The sequence below is a fragment of the Chrysochloris asiatica genome, unplaced genomic scaffold, assembly GCF_000296735.1.
Source record: "Chrysochloris asiatica unplaced genomic scaffold, ChrAsi1.0 scaffold00041, whole genome shotgun sequence".
Lineage (NCBI taxonomy): Eukaryota > Metazoa > Chordata > Mammalia > Afrosoricida > Chrysochloridae > Chrysochloris > Chrysochloris asiatica.
The window spans coordinates 3391252-3407094 of record NW_006408559.1 but is presented as its reverse complement, the minus strand read 5'-3'; the positions used below and the strand labels follow the sequence as shown (position 1 = coordinate 3407094).

Below are 15843 nucleotides of genomic sequence, written 5' to 3'. Positions count from 1 at the left end.
CTCCGGAATGTACAAATCTTTGGTCTTATACCAAAGATTCTCTGGAGATGGAACTATTCTGAGTTATAAACGGCACAAAACAACAGCAACCAAATTTTGGGAAGCCTAAAAAAAAAAAAATGCAGTCACCCTGATGAGTCCGTTGGGGGAAATTGTGAGAAAATTTATAGTGTATATTTCTGTCAGCATCTTTCCTTAAGGGACTTCTTAGTCTCTTTTATTCAGGGAGTTCGAGATTTGTGGACAGATTCAGGTCTGGAAATTGATTGATGGGCTGTGATTCTGTGCAGGTGACTGAAGTCAAGCGTCTATCTTCCAGACTGCTGGTCAAGATGGGAGTAGCCTGCTCATCCACCCCGGCCTAGGGACACCAGTCAGTTGTTGTTAAGTGCCAGCGGGTCACTTCCAACTCACAGCAACCCCTTTTAGAGTTTCCAAGGAACTGCTGGTGGGTGTGAGCCACCAGCTGTGGGGTTAGCAGTCCACTCCAGGACTCCTACAGTCAGTTAGCCAGTGGTAAAGATCTCTGCAAACTCAGCATGTGTCTCTGGTAGTCAAGTGCTGCCATTTGGCCCCTGCCACACCAGCATGCCATCATGTTCTTAGAATTCAGGGTGTCTACTTCAGTTGCAAGTTCTCCATGTCTTTTGTTTCCTGTAGAGAATAGCTGCCCCAGAGCGCTGTGAGGATGTTGGGCTCACTTCTCCTAAGTATTCTCAGTGTGCTGGGGAGGGCAGTGTCCTCTTGGCAAACACAGGGAGAGGGTATGCTCTTACATAATAAATACACGTTAGCATCCCCATCTCCCTGTTCTTTTGAATACCTTCTTCTGCTATATGCCCAGGAAGTTCTGGCATTTCAACTTCATTCAGTGCAGGCTACATTTAGTGCACCATTCTCCAAGTCTTGATTTCAAGATAGATTCCTGAAAGGTTGTAAATTGAATTTATGTTGCAGTTTAGCCACCCTCTGGATATGCTTCTGGAAATCTCAGCCCTGTGGTCACATTCAATAAGGCTGTTACATCAGAAAATCTCTATCCCTTTCTCAGATCTGGAGCTGGGAATTTAAACTCTGAACTCATCATTTTCTTTCCCTAACCCAGTTGCCATCTAGTTGATTCTGACTCATAATGATCCCTTGAGCCAGTGCATGTAGAAGCAACTAATTAACCATTATTTAAAAACTTTCTTCACTGAAGTGTTCTGTGGCACCAACTCTTTGGTTCTCCAAAGCCTTGTCTTCTCTGAGTCCTTGATTACACTTGTCTACAGGGAATGATTTAAAGTCACCGTAGTACCAGTACATGCTACAGGCAGCCAGTGTCCCTTTTACCACTGGTGATAGGCTCATTGATACCACTTAGCAAACCAGAGAACCAGCTTCATCCCGAGGGTCCTGTTTCCTTTTAATCACTTTTTTTTCTTTTTAAGGTTTTTATTGTGGATTGAGTGAAAATTTATAGAGCAGATCATCAGTTTTGCATTCAACAAATCACACACCTAATTTCATTACAATGATTATAATTCTCTCCATGTACCATCATTTAACAGTATTTCTCTCTATTCATTTTAGCTCTTTGTATGTTTTTTAAAAAACACTCAGGCATATATAATAATTTACACCACCAAAGGGCACATTCTGCAAGTCTGCCTCCTGGCCATCAGCTCTCAGTCCCTCTCTTTCCATGAGTCTGCAGTCCTTAGCTGCTCCCTCTCTCCATGTCCCCATCTCTGCCTCCATCTCTGGTGTCCCTGCTTCTCTGGATAAGGTCTCTCATATTTCTCTGGATAAGGTCTCTCATATTCTGCTTGTGCTCTTCTCCCTTGATGATCCTAGGGTCCTTTGTTTCTGGACTGTAAGACTAACTACTCCCCCATTTTTGTTACAAAACTTCTACCTTTACAATTGTGACAGTCACAGTCATGATACCAATTACTATTGAATTTTAAGAATCTTATCCCCATCTCTTTTTATCAGACTCATCTAGACAAGATGAAAACGATTCAGTGGGGTCTCTTTCTTCCCCTACACACTCTTAAACTAAACTCTCCCTTGAAACCTTGTAAACCAGTCACTTCATACCTTTATCGCCCCCTCATTTTAGGTAGCCAATTTTTAATCACTTCTTGTACCAATGATTCAAGGTTCGATCAGGAAAGCAGAACCACTGTGAGCATTGTTTAATAAGATATTTATTAGAGGGATTAAACTAGAAAATTCGACTTTTTCAGCTACTACACTGGGGTCATGAAGAGGGTCTGGAATGATGGTCAAGGAAGCCTTTTTTTTGCATCTTTGTAGCTATGTGATTTTGCATCCCAAGTGTCTACTGGTGGATACGTGGTTAATGTTGGTCAGAAGGTTGGCAAGTGGAGCAGGAACAGGTCTCCAAGGAGGAGGAAACAAGAGTGAGGGCCAGAGGGAATACCTCTAGCACAGTGGTTCTCAACTGGAGACTTTGGCAAATTCTTGCAGATGTTTCTCATTACTACAGATGAGGAGGGTGGGGTGATGATACTGGCATCTAGTGGGTAGAGCAGGGGATGCTGCTAATGCACAGAGCAGCCCCCCAAAACAAAGAATTAGCTGGCCCAGAATGTCAGTAATGCACTTCATTTGCATCTTCCAGTGGCTATGCAAATTTCCCTTCTGCCTCATTGGAGTCATGCTGGGAGTGGGATTCTAGGAACATAGTTCCAGCTTAGTCTTGCTAAACCACCAGAAGTGATGTTGTAGAGTGCTTGCACACTAACGTGAATGACCCAAGGGAGAGGGCAGCAATGATGGTGCCAGCGGGGAGGTGACCATTGCAGGAACTTCGTCCAGGAGTGGGCAGGAGGGTTTGAAGGCCAGTGTATTAGAGGAGAGGTTGGCTTCATTGAGTAGCCTGGAGAGTTCTCTCAGACGGGTAGGACAACAGGCAGTGTCTGTGGGTGGGGGATGGTGGTAGAGTGTGGTGAGTTTTTCAGGGTGGAAAACTGGGATCATAACAGTAGCGTGTGGAATGCCTTCCTTTTCCAGAAAGGCACTACTGCATTGATAGTCTCCTGTCCATGTTTTCACCCATGTATTACATGTCTGTGTCCCTAAATAATAATAAGTGCTTTTGTGTATATTAAAATATAAATGATAGTTTATGTACTTTCATACATAATTTACATAAACTTGCTATTTAAAATACACCGTTTTTTACATTTATCTAATTGTTGCAAGTTGTTGTTAGGTGCCATCAAGTTGGTACTGACCCATAGTGACCTTATGCACAGCAGAACAAAACACTGCCCGATCCTGGGCCAACCTCACTACTGTTACCACACTTGAGTCCATCGATGATGCCACTTGGCCAATCCATCTTGTTGGGGGTCTTCCTCTTTTTCTCTGACCCTCCACCTTACCAAACATATTATCCTTCTTCAGCAACTGCTTCCTCCTGACAATATGTCTGAAGTATGAGAGATGAAGTTTGGCCCTCTTGGCCTCCAAGGAGCACTCTGGCTGCACTTCTTCCAAAACTGATCTATTGGTTCTTTTGGCAGCCTATGGCACTTTTAATATTCTCCTCCAACATTATAACTCAAATGCATCAATTCTTCTGTGGTCTTCCTTATTCACTGTTCAGCTTTCTCATGCATATGAGGTTATTGAAAATACCATGGCTTTGGGTCAGGCGCACCTTAGTCCTCAAGCTGACATTTTTGCTCTTCAACACTTTACAAAGGTCTTGTGCAGCAGATTTGCCTAATGCTCATTTGATTTCTTGACTGCTGCTTCCCTGAGTGTTGATAGTTGATCCAAGAAGAATGAAGTCTTTTCTCCATTGATAAGAATATTGTGTATTGGTCCAGTGGTGAGGATTTTTGTTTTCTTTACAGTGAGATGTAATCCATACTGAAGGCTGTGCTCTTTGATCTTCATCAGTAAATGTTTTAAGTCCTTTTCACTTTCAGCAAGCAAGGTTGTATCATCTGCATATTGCAGGTTGTTAATGAGTCTTCCTCCAATTCTTATGCCACATTTTTCTTCATAGAACCCAGCTTCTCGGATTATTTGCTCAGCATACAGGTTGAGTAAGTATGGTGAAAGAATACACGACCTTGTCGTACACCTTTCTTAATTTTAAACCATTCAGTGTTGCCATTGTTCTGTTCGAACAACTGCCTCTTGGTCCAGGTACAGATTCCTCATGAGCACAAGTGTTCTGGAATACTCATACTTCACAATGTTGTCTATAGCTTGTCATGATCCACATAATCGAAAGCCTTTGTGTAGTCAATAAAGAACAGGTAAACATCTTTCTGATATTCTCTGCTTTCAGCCAAGATCCATCATATATCAGCAATGATCCCTCATTCCATGACCTCTTCTGAATCCTGCTTGAATCTCTGCAAGTTCTCTGTCAGTGTATGCTTGCAGCCGTTTCCGTATTACCTTTAGTAAAACTACTCGCATGGGATATCAAAGAGATTGTCTGATGATTTCCACATTCTGTTGCGTCACCTCTCTTTGGAATGGGCACAAATATGGACCTTTTCCAATCAGTTGGCCAGATAACTGTCTTCCGAATTTCTTGGCTGAGATGAGTGAGTGCCTCCTATGCTGCCTCACTTTCTTGAAAGATTTCAATTTTTATTCCATCAATTCCTGGTGCCTTGTTCTTTGCCAGTTCCTTCAATGCACCTTGGATTTCCTCCTTCATTATCATTTGACCTTTTCCATCTTTCTTGTCTTCTCAATGACTTTTTGCTTTCTTCATGTATGATGTTCTTGATGTCATTCCACAACTCATCTGGTCTTTGGTCTTTAGCGTTCAATGTAGCAAACCTGTTCTTCAAATGAGCTCTAAATTCAGGTGGGATATATTCAAGGTCATATTTTGGCTATTGTAGATTTGTTTTCATTTTTATTCAGCTTCAGTTTACATATGAGTAATTGATGGTCTGTCCTACAGTCTGCCCCTGACTTTGTTTGACTGATGATATGGAGCTTTTCCATCGTCTCTTTCCGCAGATGTAGTCAATTTGATTTCTGTGTATTCCATCTGGTGAGGTCCATGTGTATAGACATCTCTTATGCTGTCTAAAGAAGGTATATGACATGAACAAATCATTAATTTTACAAAATTCTATCCTGCATTCTCCAGCATCATTTCTATCACCAAGGCTATATTTTCCAACTACTGATCCTTCCTCTTTGCTCTCAACCTTTGCATTCCAATCACCAGTAATGACCAATACATCTTGGTTGCATGTTTGATCAGTTTCAGATTGTAGAAGTTGGTTGTTATTGTTGTTAAGTACCATGGAGTTGGTTCTGACTCATAGCGACCCTGCACAGGGTTTCCGAGGCTGCAAATCTTTATGGGAGCAGAAAGCTTCATCTTTCTCCCATGAAACAGCCGGAGGTTAGCAGCCCAATTTGTAACCACTATGCTACCAGAGCTCCAGATTGTAGAAGTTGGTAGAATTCTTCTATTTCATCCTCACTGGCTTTAATTGTTGGTGACTAGATTTGAATAATAATGGTGTTAGCTAGGCTTCCCTGTAGGCGCATGGATATTATGGTATCACAGACAGCGTTGTACCTCATGACTGAAATGTTCTTTTTGACACTGAATGCAAAAACCATTCCTCTTCAATTTGTCATTCCTAGCATAGTAAATATAAACCATGTGGTTGTCAATTCAAAATGGCCAATACCAGTCCATTTCAGCTCACTAATGCCTAAGATATTGATGTTTATGCGTTCCATTTCATTTTTGACAACTTTCAATTTTCCCAGATTCATACTTCGTACATTCCATGTTCCGATTATTAACGGATGTTTACAGCTGTTTCTCTTCATTTTGAGTTGTGTCCCATCAGTAAATGAAGACCCCATGGACTTTTCTCCAATGGGCTTTACTCCGTTCGTGTCATCATGGTCAACTCTACTTTGAGGAGGCAGCTCTTCCCCAGTCGCATTTTGAGTGCCTTCCAACCTAAGGAGCTCATTTTCTGGCACTATATCTGACAGCGTTTCTCTCCTATTCATAAGGTTTTCAGTGACTAAATAATAGACAGAATTAGTTCGTCACTCCTTCCTAGTCTGTCTTCATCTGGGGAAGCTCATTTAAAACCTGTCCACCATGGTTGACCCTGCTGGTATTTAAAATACCTGTGGCATAGGTTTCAGAATCACAGCAACTCACAAGCCACCATAGTACGACAAACTGACAGACGAGTAATGGACCACAGTCATGAGATAGGAACTTTTCCTCACCCCAGAATATTTCCTCATATACCTTAGTCGTTAATCCCCTCCTCTGTCCCCAGTAGCTGGCAATTGCTGTTCTATTTTTTGGCAATATAGTTTTGGATTTTCTGGAATTTCATCTAATCATACAGAAAAACCTACTCCTTACTGACTGTCCTGTTATCCAGCATTACACATTTACATTAATGTGAATATTGTTTATTAGTCCAGTGGTGAGGATTGAGTATTATACAGCCGACGATAATGAGTATGGAGGTATGTGGTGAGAATAACTTCCACTTTGATGGTTAAAGTTATGTGTCAGCTTGGCTGGACCATGATTCTCAGTGATTTGGCAGTTTTGTAATGAGGTAGTCATTCTTCAGTTTGTGGTCTGCTATAGACATCTTATGTTTTTGCATAATGCCGATTTTTGCATAATGACTTGGTCTTGGACCAATTGTGCCAATAAGTGAGGGGTGGGTGCAGAATGCAGTCTTTTATGATGTTTATAGCCTGCTGCTTTCGCTGAGTTTCTAACTTTTGAGATCGATTACACTTTTCACGTGTGCCTATCTGTAGTTTACTCCTTTTTAATTGCTGAGTATCCGCACTTAGCAACAACAACATTCTATTGTATGAATGTAGTCCAGTTTGCCCATTCACAAGTTGATGGGTATTGAGGTTTTTTTCCTGTTTATTGGTACAATGAATAAAGCTGCTAAATATTTTTAAGTACTACAAGTTTTTGTGTAGATCTAGGTTTTCATTTCTTTTTGGTTAATCCTTTGTAATGGGATTGTTGGGTTTACATTTCCCCAGTAATGACTTTTTTTTGGTATATATATATTTTTTTTTTGCATGGGCTATTTGCCATATGTCTTTGATGAAGTGTCATTTGTCTTTTATGACATATCTAAATCTTTTACTTTAAAAATATAGATTATTTGCCTTACTATTATTGTACTGTAAGTGGTCTTTTTATGAGAGAACTTCAAAGATTTCATAGGAAAATGGAACTGAAAGATAAATTGAATTTTTCAACAAACATTTTGAAGCCCCCTCTTATATTCAGAATCAAGTCCTATACTAGATAATGTTTGTTGGTTTTTTACATTTCAATCTTTTTTTTCTTTAAAAGGAGTGAGTCGTATACAGGAAAGTTAAGTGCTTTATAGAGAACCCCCCAAAAAAAACAAAAAACTGCACTAGAACCAACTTACCATCATCATCTTCATCTTCATCCCCTTCGTCTTCCTCTTCTTCTTCATCTTCCTCGTTTTTCTCGTCTTTGGCGACTCCCTTTTTGGCTGCATCGGGCTTTCTTTTAGTCTGGTAGGCAGCGATATCCTTTTCATACTTCTCCTTCAGCTTAGCAGCCTTCTTCTCATAAGGCTGCCTGTCATTGGCAGCGGTATCAGTCCACATCTCTCCCAGGTTCTTTGTAACATCACCAATGGATAGGCTGGGATACTCGCCTTTGATTGTGGGGCAATACTCCAAACAAAACAAGACGGCTGAAGGAGGTCTCTTGGGTGCATTGGGATCCTTGAACTTCTTTTCTGTCTCCCCTTTAGGCGGGATATAGGTTTTCATTTCTCTTTCATAATGGGCCTTGTTTGCCTTTGCCATGTCTTCAAATTTTCCTTTCTCTTTAGCAGACATGGTCTTCACCACTCTGAGCACTTCTTGGAAAATTCTCAGAAGTTGACTGAACATCTGGGTGTTGCTTCTTGTCCTCTTCCCGGCAGGTTTGCACAAAAAATGCATAGGATGACATTTTGCCTTTCAGCTCCTTAGGATCTCCTTTGCCCATGTTTAGTTTTTTTTTTTTTTTTTTTCCATCCGCAAGGCACAGAGTCGGCCCAGTACCGTCTGGCCCTGCCTGGCCCAGCGCTGTCTCTATGGAGCTCAGTGTACTTCATGGCTCTACTAGATAAGGTGTTTTGCAAATATTGTCTTTCAGTATGTAGCTGTCTTTTCATTTACTTACCACTTTTTCGAGGAGAAGGAAGAATAAAATTTACATGCAATAAAATTCACTCTTTTTAGGAAAACAGTTCTATAAGTTTGACAGATGCATATAGTAGTATAGGTAAGTAGTGTCACCACTCCTTAACTTAGAGATTTTTAAGATTTAGAGCCTTTTTGTCACCTCAGACAGTTCTCCTGTCTCTTTGTATTCTTTCTTCCCCCCACACTCCGCCTCTGGCCACCAGTGATCTCTTTTATTCTGTAGAGTTTTGCCTTTTTCAGGATGTTGTATGAATGGTATCATGCTCTATGAAACCTTTTGCGTTTTCTTTCAGTCACTTAGCATAATGGATTTGAAATGTATCCATGCTAGTTCATCCCGTGTTTTCATTCTGGTTTGTTTCATCACAGTATTCTACTATATGGGTGTACCTCAGTTTGTTTAGCCCTTTATTGGTTGAAGGATATTTGGATTGTCTATGATGATTATGAATAAAGTTGCTATAAACATTTATGTACCAAGTTTTGTGTAAACATAAGGCTTTATCTTTGTACTGGGTTATACAGCTGTTGTTGTTCTGTGCTGTTAAGTCAGCTCTGACTCATTGCGACCCTGTATAGGGTTTCTGAGAGTGGCTGTTGTGTTTGAACTGCCTGTGTTTCGGCTAGTAGTCCAGTGCTTATCCTATAGCATAACGCCACACCAGGGCTCATATGGTAGGTATGTATTTATAAGAAAAGGCCAGCCTGTGTTCCAACGTGGTGGTCCATTTTACATTCCCACCAGAGTTGTCTCAGGGTGTTGGTGGTTCTGCATGTTAGCCAGCACGTGGTATCGCCAGTGGTTTTCATGTCGTTTTTCCCTTCCTTTTTCTTTTGCCATTGTAGTAGGTATGGAGTGATATTTCAGTGTCATTTTAATTTACATATTCCTAAGGAGCTCTGGTAGTGTAGTGGTTACGCATCGGGCTGCGAGCTGCAAGGTCAGCAGTTCGAAACTACCAGCCGCTCTGCGGGAGAAAAAGGAGGCGGTCTGCTCTCGTAAAGATTTACAACCTTGGAAACCCTGTGTAGGGTCGCTGAGTCGGAACCGACTCCACGGCACACAACAACAACAACAAAAGCAGATGACTAATGATCTCGAATGTCTTTCATTTGCTTGTTTTGTCTATCAGCTATCTTCCATGGTGAAGGATCTGTTAAAATCATTCAAAAAAGAATAAAAGAGTTGTTTGCTTTCTCATTATTGGGTTCTGAAAGGTTTTAATATAATCTGAATTATATTTCAGTAAGTATGTACGTGTGTATATACATATGTATATATAAATTGTATCTCAGTAAAGGTGTTTTTTTAAAGCCAGTAGAGGAGATAGAATTCTATAAATACTTGATTAACCCAAGAGAAGGCAGAAAACTGAGAACAAAGGATCAAAGAGCACAGGTCATAAATAGAAAACAGAATGGTCAACTTAAGTCCAACCATGTCTCTAACTACATTAACTGTAAAAAGACTAAACACCCAAGTTAAAAGGCAGAGATTGACAGATTAGATAAGAAAGCATGACAGGATAATTATTCTTGAATTTTGCTCTGGGATCTGCAGTTAAGTTACAAACACTTTGATCCTTTCCAGTATTGCAGCTGTGATTTGTTCCGTGGGGCTACAGCAATACTTTATACAGTCTTGTTTGCTGTAGCTTTATAGTACATTTTTAATAAAGTAGTGCAAGTCTTTGTGTGTGTGTGTGTGTGTAACTTTGGCCCTTCTGAGCCCTTTGCATTTTGATGTGGATTTTAGAATCAACTTTCACAAGAACCCTGCTGGAATTTTTATTAGCATTGCATTCAGTTTGAAGATCAATTTGTGAGGCATTGACATTTTTAACACTATGGAGTTTACTGTTCCAAGAACATGGCACATGTCTCCCTTTATTTAGATGTATTTAATTTCTATCCACAGTACTTTTATAGTTTTCAGTGTGTGTCTTGTAAATATCTCTTTTTCTAAGTCACCTTTGAGTGGGTTCAAACTACCAACTTTCCAGCTAGTAGTAGTCAAGTACTTAGTCATTTGTGAGACCCAGGGTTGTTTGGTTTCTGTTTATTGAAAGTTGTTAAAGGATTTTTGATAATGAAACATACTGCTGTGTAGGTTTTTTTTTTTTTTTTCTTTTCAGGTTTTATTCTGGGCTTTGTGTTTGAGTGATGCTAGCCTTATCAAATGAGTTGGGAATTCTCCCTTTCTAAGTCACTTCCTTTCCTCATAAGCACTATCTGCCTGAGATTATTGCCTTGCCTATATTTTCAGATTCTTTCATTTTATTTCCTAGAAGTCAGTATTTTAATCTACTAGATTTTAGATCTTTTCCTCAGTGTTTTCCCACTCAGGGTGGGCTTTCTCATTCTGGGAGTGATTTTATATGGATTTAATCTTATAGGATTCCCTTCCCTTCTTTTCTCTTGAGTGGACTTGGTAGACTCCACCAGCGTCCATGTCCAGCATAGGTTCTAGAGCTGAGACTCAGATCTTTTTATTTTCCTACATAGAAGAAATTGAAGTCTCTGACTAGGGCATGAGGCTGTCTGTTCCCACGAAGATTTACAGTCTCAGAAAGTCTGTGTAGGGTAGTTAGGAGTCAAAATCAACTCTGTGGCCATGGGTTTGATTTTCGGTTTGGGTAGGGAATGAGGCCAGCCAGTCTAGGGCAGGTTGGTGTTTGATACTGCCCATAGCATCTGAATAAGTAAGAGAGTTTAGGTGATTCGGAGACGGGTAGGTGAAGCTTTATTCGTCTTTGTTTAGCACTTCTTTTGGAGACAGATATCCAGCTAGAAATTGGTAATAGAAATGATCATTGAAAGTGGAAGTTGATTATCTAACCATGAATGATTTAGGATTCAGAAGATATGTTTGTATACACTGAACTGAGGAAAATACAGGTTGTGCTTCTCTCTGTACATGTTTTGTTGTTGTTGTTGTTGGTGGTGGTTTTTTATGCTGGTCTCTGTACATGTTTTTAAAAGAATTTTTAAATTAAAATTTCCAGGACAAGCCTTGAACATGTTGAAAACATCTGTCTTTAGACTCTGTGTAATGCTATCTGAGTGTCAATCTGGTTGTCCCTGAAAAGACCCAGAGATTTCCTTGAAGTTTTCACTTTTGTCTAGTTGTTCCACATTGTTTTGGTGTATTCGTTGTTTGTGTCTTGGGGATGTTTTAGTATTTTTGAATCTATGAGAATTTTTTTAAAATCACTTCTAAATACATATAGTTGGTTGAAGTCCTTACCTCAAACCATTTTTTAAAAGGTATTCCTTTATTTTATAAATCATTTTCAGCAAACATTGAGAAGAATGTGTTACCTCACCATCAAGGAAATGGCAACCATCTCTGAAGATGTGATCATTGTCACAAGCAGGTATGTAAATGCTTATGCCTATGCATTCTAATGTGGAGTTTATGTATTGAATGGAACATTTGCACTCTTGTTCTATGAACTTTCCTTTTTCACTGTAAGAAAGTCAATAAGGATTTAAAAGACTATGTAGAGCTTAAGGAGGCCTGGTGTGACACTGTGGGTTAAGGCACCAGACTGCAAAGCCATTTGAACTGCAAGGTCAAGTGGCTCAAGCACATTAGCTGCTCCTTGGAAAACCTATACAGTGTCGCTGTGGGTTGGAATTGACTTGACGGTACTTAACAACAACAACAACAACAACAACAACAACAACAACACTATAGCTTAAAGTAACCTTGTCTAAAATGTGTTTGTCATCATGTGACACCATCTCTATCTTGAAAAGCAAAGAAAAAAAGCCAACACTGGATAAGGAATGTAGACTTGATTGTACTAAACTAAAAAAATCAGATATATTGCAAGACTATAGAAACAAATTCAAAAGACAAGTGCTACAGTCAAGCAAAATACTTGCAACAAATACATGGCTAGGATAGTGCTCATATTACACAAAGAATGCTTGTACTTAAAAAAATGACAATTCATAAGAAATTGTCATTTCATAATAAATCACGCTTTATATTCAGGGTTATTTTCACTAAGTAATTAAAGAGAAGCAAACTTCAAATGCAAGAATGAATTACAATATTTTGACTTACCAAATTGTCAACAACAACAACAAAAGCAGTATTCAGTGCTTCTAAGGGTTGGAGAAGGAGCTCTGGTAAGCGTAGTGGCTACGCATTGGGCTGCTATCCTGAGGGTCAGCAGTTCAAAACTACCAGCTGTTCCGCGGGAGAAAGATGAGGCGTTCTGCTCCCGTAAAGATTTACAGCCTCAGAAACCCTGAATAGGGTTGCTATGAGTCGGAATCAACTCCACGGCACATAACAACAACAACAAGGGTTGGAGAAGACTAATGTTGTTATTCAAGTTGTTTTTGTTAAGTATCAGTTAGTTGATTCTGACTCATAGTGACTCTGTGTAGGGTTTCCAAGAAGTGAATGGTGGGTTTGAACTGCTGATCGTGTGGTTAGTAGTCCAGTGCTTATCATAACAGCACCACACAACACCACAGGAGGTAGAATTATAAGTTGATTCAGTTTTTCTGTAAAGAAGTTTAGCAGCATTTGTTGAATATATGGAAAGGGTTTATTCCTTTGGTCAAGTGTGGCACCTTGAATTTACTTGATATGGTTTCTGTGTCCAGTGTCTCCTTAATTCCAACCAAGTGATTGGGTGGGACCATGCATATAAGGTATACAGGACTCTAAGGCTGTGATTGGTTAGTTTTATCCTCCAGCTAGGTTTTAAAGGAGCCATCTCAAAACCAGAGATGGAAGATCCCAGGACTATCAAGAAGGTAGAGCCTGAGACTTCAGGAGACAGTGGCAGAGGCAATGGCAAACCTGGTGGCATGGAGAAGCAGAGTAGCTGTGGGTGGGCTCTAGGGCATAGGCTGAGGTAGAGGCCAAGGGACCACGTGGCTAAGCGGCAGAAGACAAGAATAAGACATGCCTGTAATATAGCAGACGCAGGAGTCCTGACTGGGGAACTGTTGTGCCCTGAGTTGGTTTTGATCCTGAATTACACCCCGTTCACATCCCTAATAAAGCTCATAACCGTGAGTATTGTTCTGAGTTCTGTGTGGTCATGACAATGGATTATCAAACCCAGATGTGAAGCTTTGGGGAGGGATGGTTGGTGCCAGAATAGGATAAAGAAGGTTGTAGGGTGGAGGCATTCTTTGATCTCCATGTCATAGGAATTGGCTTTAGGCTGATTTTGAGTTGGATTCTCTTCCTTACTTGTGAAGCTGGGGGGGAAGCCAGGCATGGCTCTCACATGGTTTTTGCACTAAGTAATAGCATTTCTGTGGAACTGTCTTCCCAATTAAGTGATCTAATAATCATATTTAGTGTTTTTGTTAAACTCTTAGTTTGATACATAGTGACTAGGATCAATGTCAGATTGCCCTGTAAGCAATACTTGTGCTTACTTACTAATCTAAAATAAATAATTGCATATTTTTTCTCCACATGAGAGATTCTGTTTCTACGTGTGGCTGTCATCTATCCCACAGCCCCAAATCACGCTTTAGATTCACCATCCCTGATAGGATGGAGTACCCAGTAAGCAAAGACAGCACAGGCTTATTTGTGTTTACTTATTAATATGTAGTGAACAGTTTCATCACATAAAACTCATGTGAAACTGTTCATTTCAGATTAGTAAATCAGCACAAGTAAGCCCATGCTTACCTTGCTTATTGGATAATCTGCCCCAGTCTGGGTGTTAAAAGCTTGCAAGTGGCTGTTCAAGGTACAACACTTGGTGTATGTTTGCATGGCAAACAGGAAAGTCCAGACTAGGAAAAGGGATGGAATGTGTTGCTAACTGCCTCCCGAAACAGCTGCCTCATTTGCCATGAGACCAGTACTGGATAGTGCCCAGCTACCAGCGCTGAACATTTTAATCAGGGTTCATAGGAGAATCCTGAATCCTAGGGGGAAAACTGAACAGGATTTCAAATTCTCATGGACTCCAGACTTTCTGGAGCCATGAAGGCTGGATAAACCCCTGAAACTCTTGCCCTGAGATGATGTTTAAACCTTAAACTAAAAATACTCCCGAATTCTTCTTAAAACCAAACAATAGTTTACTTTAACTAGTAAAGAAAGTCTGCCTTGAGCCTTTTGCTCTATGAATAACTATTTATATGGGATCACATTGACAGCAGCAACCGCAGGGCTCCCATGGGAACCTTAGGGGTCATTGAGTTGCTATTCATAGGGGAGAAACGACTCGGAAAAGGAGGATGAGAATGGCTGCACAGCTTGAATGTAGCCACTGTTACTGAATGGTGCATGTATAAATTGTTGAATTGGTGTATTCTCAACAACAAAATAAATAAAATAAATCATCTTAAAAAAACAAAAACAAAACCAAGCAGTGAACTGCATGCTTTACAAATGAAAAGAAAAGAGTCAGAAAGGGCACCGAAAGACGTCTGTCCTGTGGAGGTGGTTACACTCACCAGAAGGATAAACAATCTGCGAGTTTACCTTTGCTTGATTCAATGCATCATGTTGTAATCATAGGTTAAGCTTTTGAAAATCTTCTCAAAGCATCTTTAATGGCATGGGAAAGTTACCAACGTGCTAAGTTGGATTCAAGACTCTATTCCATGTAATCTCAGTTAAAATATATTTTATGAATACATGTTTCCAAATGTGGCTAAAAATACCTGGGTAGAAAACAAAAAACAAAAACAAAAAAAAACCTGGGTAGGTTATAACAAGGTGTTTGGGATTATGGCAAATGCTTGTTTTCCGAAACCCTTTTAATAATTTCCAAATGCCCTAGAATGAGTACAGACAGGCCTTGGAGATACTATGGGTTCGGTTCCAGACCATCATCATAAAGCAAATATTGTGTTAAAGTGAGTTACACAAACTTTTTGGTTTCTTGATGCGTATAGAAGTTACATTTACACTATACTGTAATTTTTGAAGTGTCCAATAATAGCATTGCGAAAAAGTTTGAAATACGGTGAAAAGGATCAAAATGTATCACAAAGACACTGACTGAGCACAGACTATTAGAAAAATAGGACCGATGGACTTGCCCAATATTGGATTGCTGCAGCCACAATTTGTTTATAAAATAAACAAAAAACCACACAGCATCTGTGAAGCACAATAAAACAAGTATGCCTGTATAGGTAATTTATAATCTTGGTGTGCTGATGTGGGTAAGTACTGGACCGCTAACCAAAAGGTTGGTAGGTCAAACCCACCAGCTGCTTCTCAAAAGCAATATAGAGCAGGAGTGGGAAATGTGTGGCCCAGGGGCCTTATAAATCATTTGGTTTGGCCCTGACAAGGCAGCCACAGTTTGAGTCATCACATTGTTGTTGTTGTTAAGTGCCATTGAGTCATTCCGACCCTGTACAGGGTTTCCAAGGAGCAACTGGTGAGCTTGAACCACCGACCTTGCAGTTCAAACAACTTTGCAGTCTGACGCATTGTCCCACAGTGCCACAGCAAGACTCTGCCATCACATTGTTGTTGTTGTCAGGTGCCATTGAGTCGGAACCGACTCATAGCGACCCCATGCACAGCAGAACGAAACAATGCTCGATCCTGGGCCAACCTCACCACCGCTGCCACCCCCG

General features: G+C 40.2%; 1 protein-coding gene across 1 annotated transcript in view; it reads left to right on the top strand.

Moving 5' to 3' along the window:
* COPG2 (coatomer protein complex, subunit gamma 2) overlaps positions 1 to 15843 on the top strand; it is a 176032-nt gene that overhangs the window by 14736 nt on the left and 145453 nt on the right. Inside the window, exon 5 of the mRNA XM_006861142.1 lies at positions 11548 to 11627. Within this exon, the coding sequence (XP_006861204.1) occupies positions 11548 to 11627 (80 nt within the window). The remainder of the gene's footprint in view (positions 1 to 11547; positions 11628 to 15843) is intronic.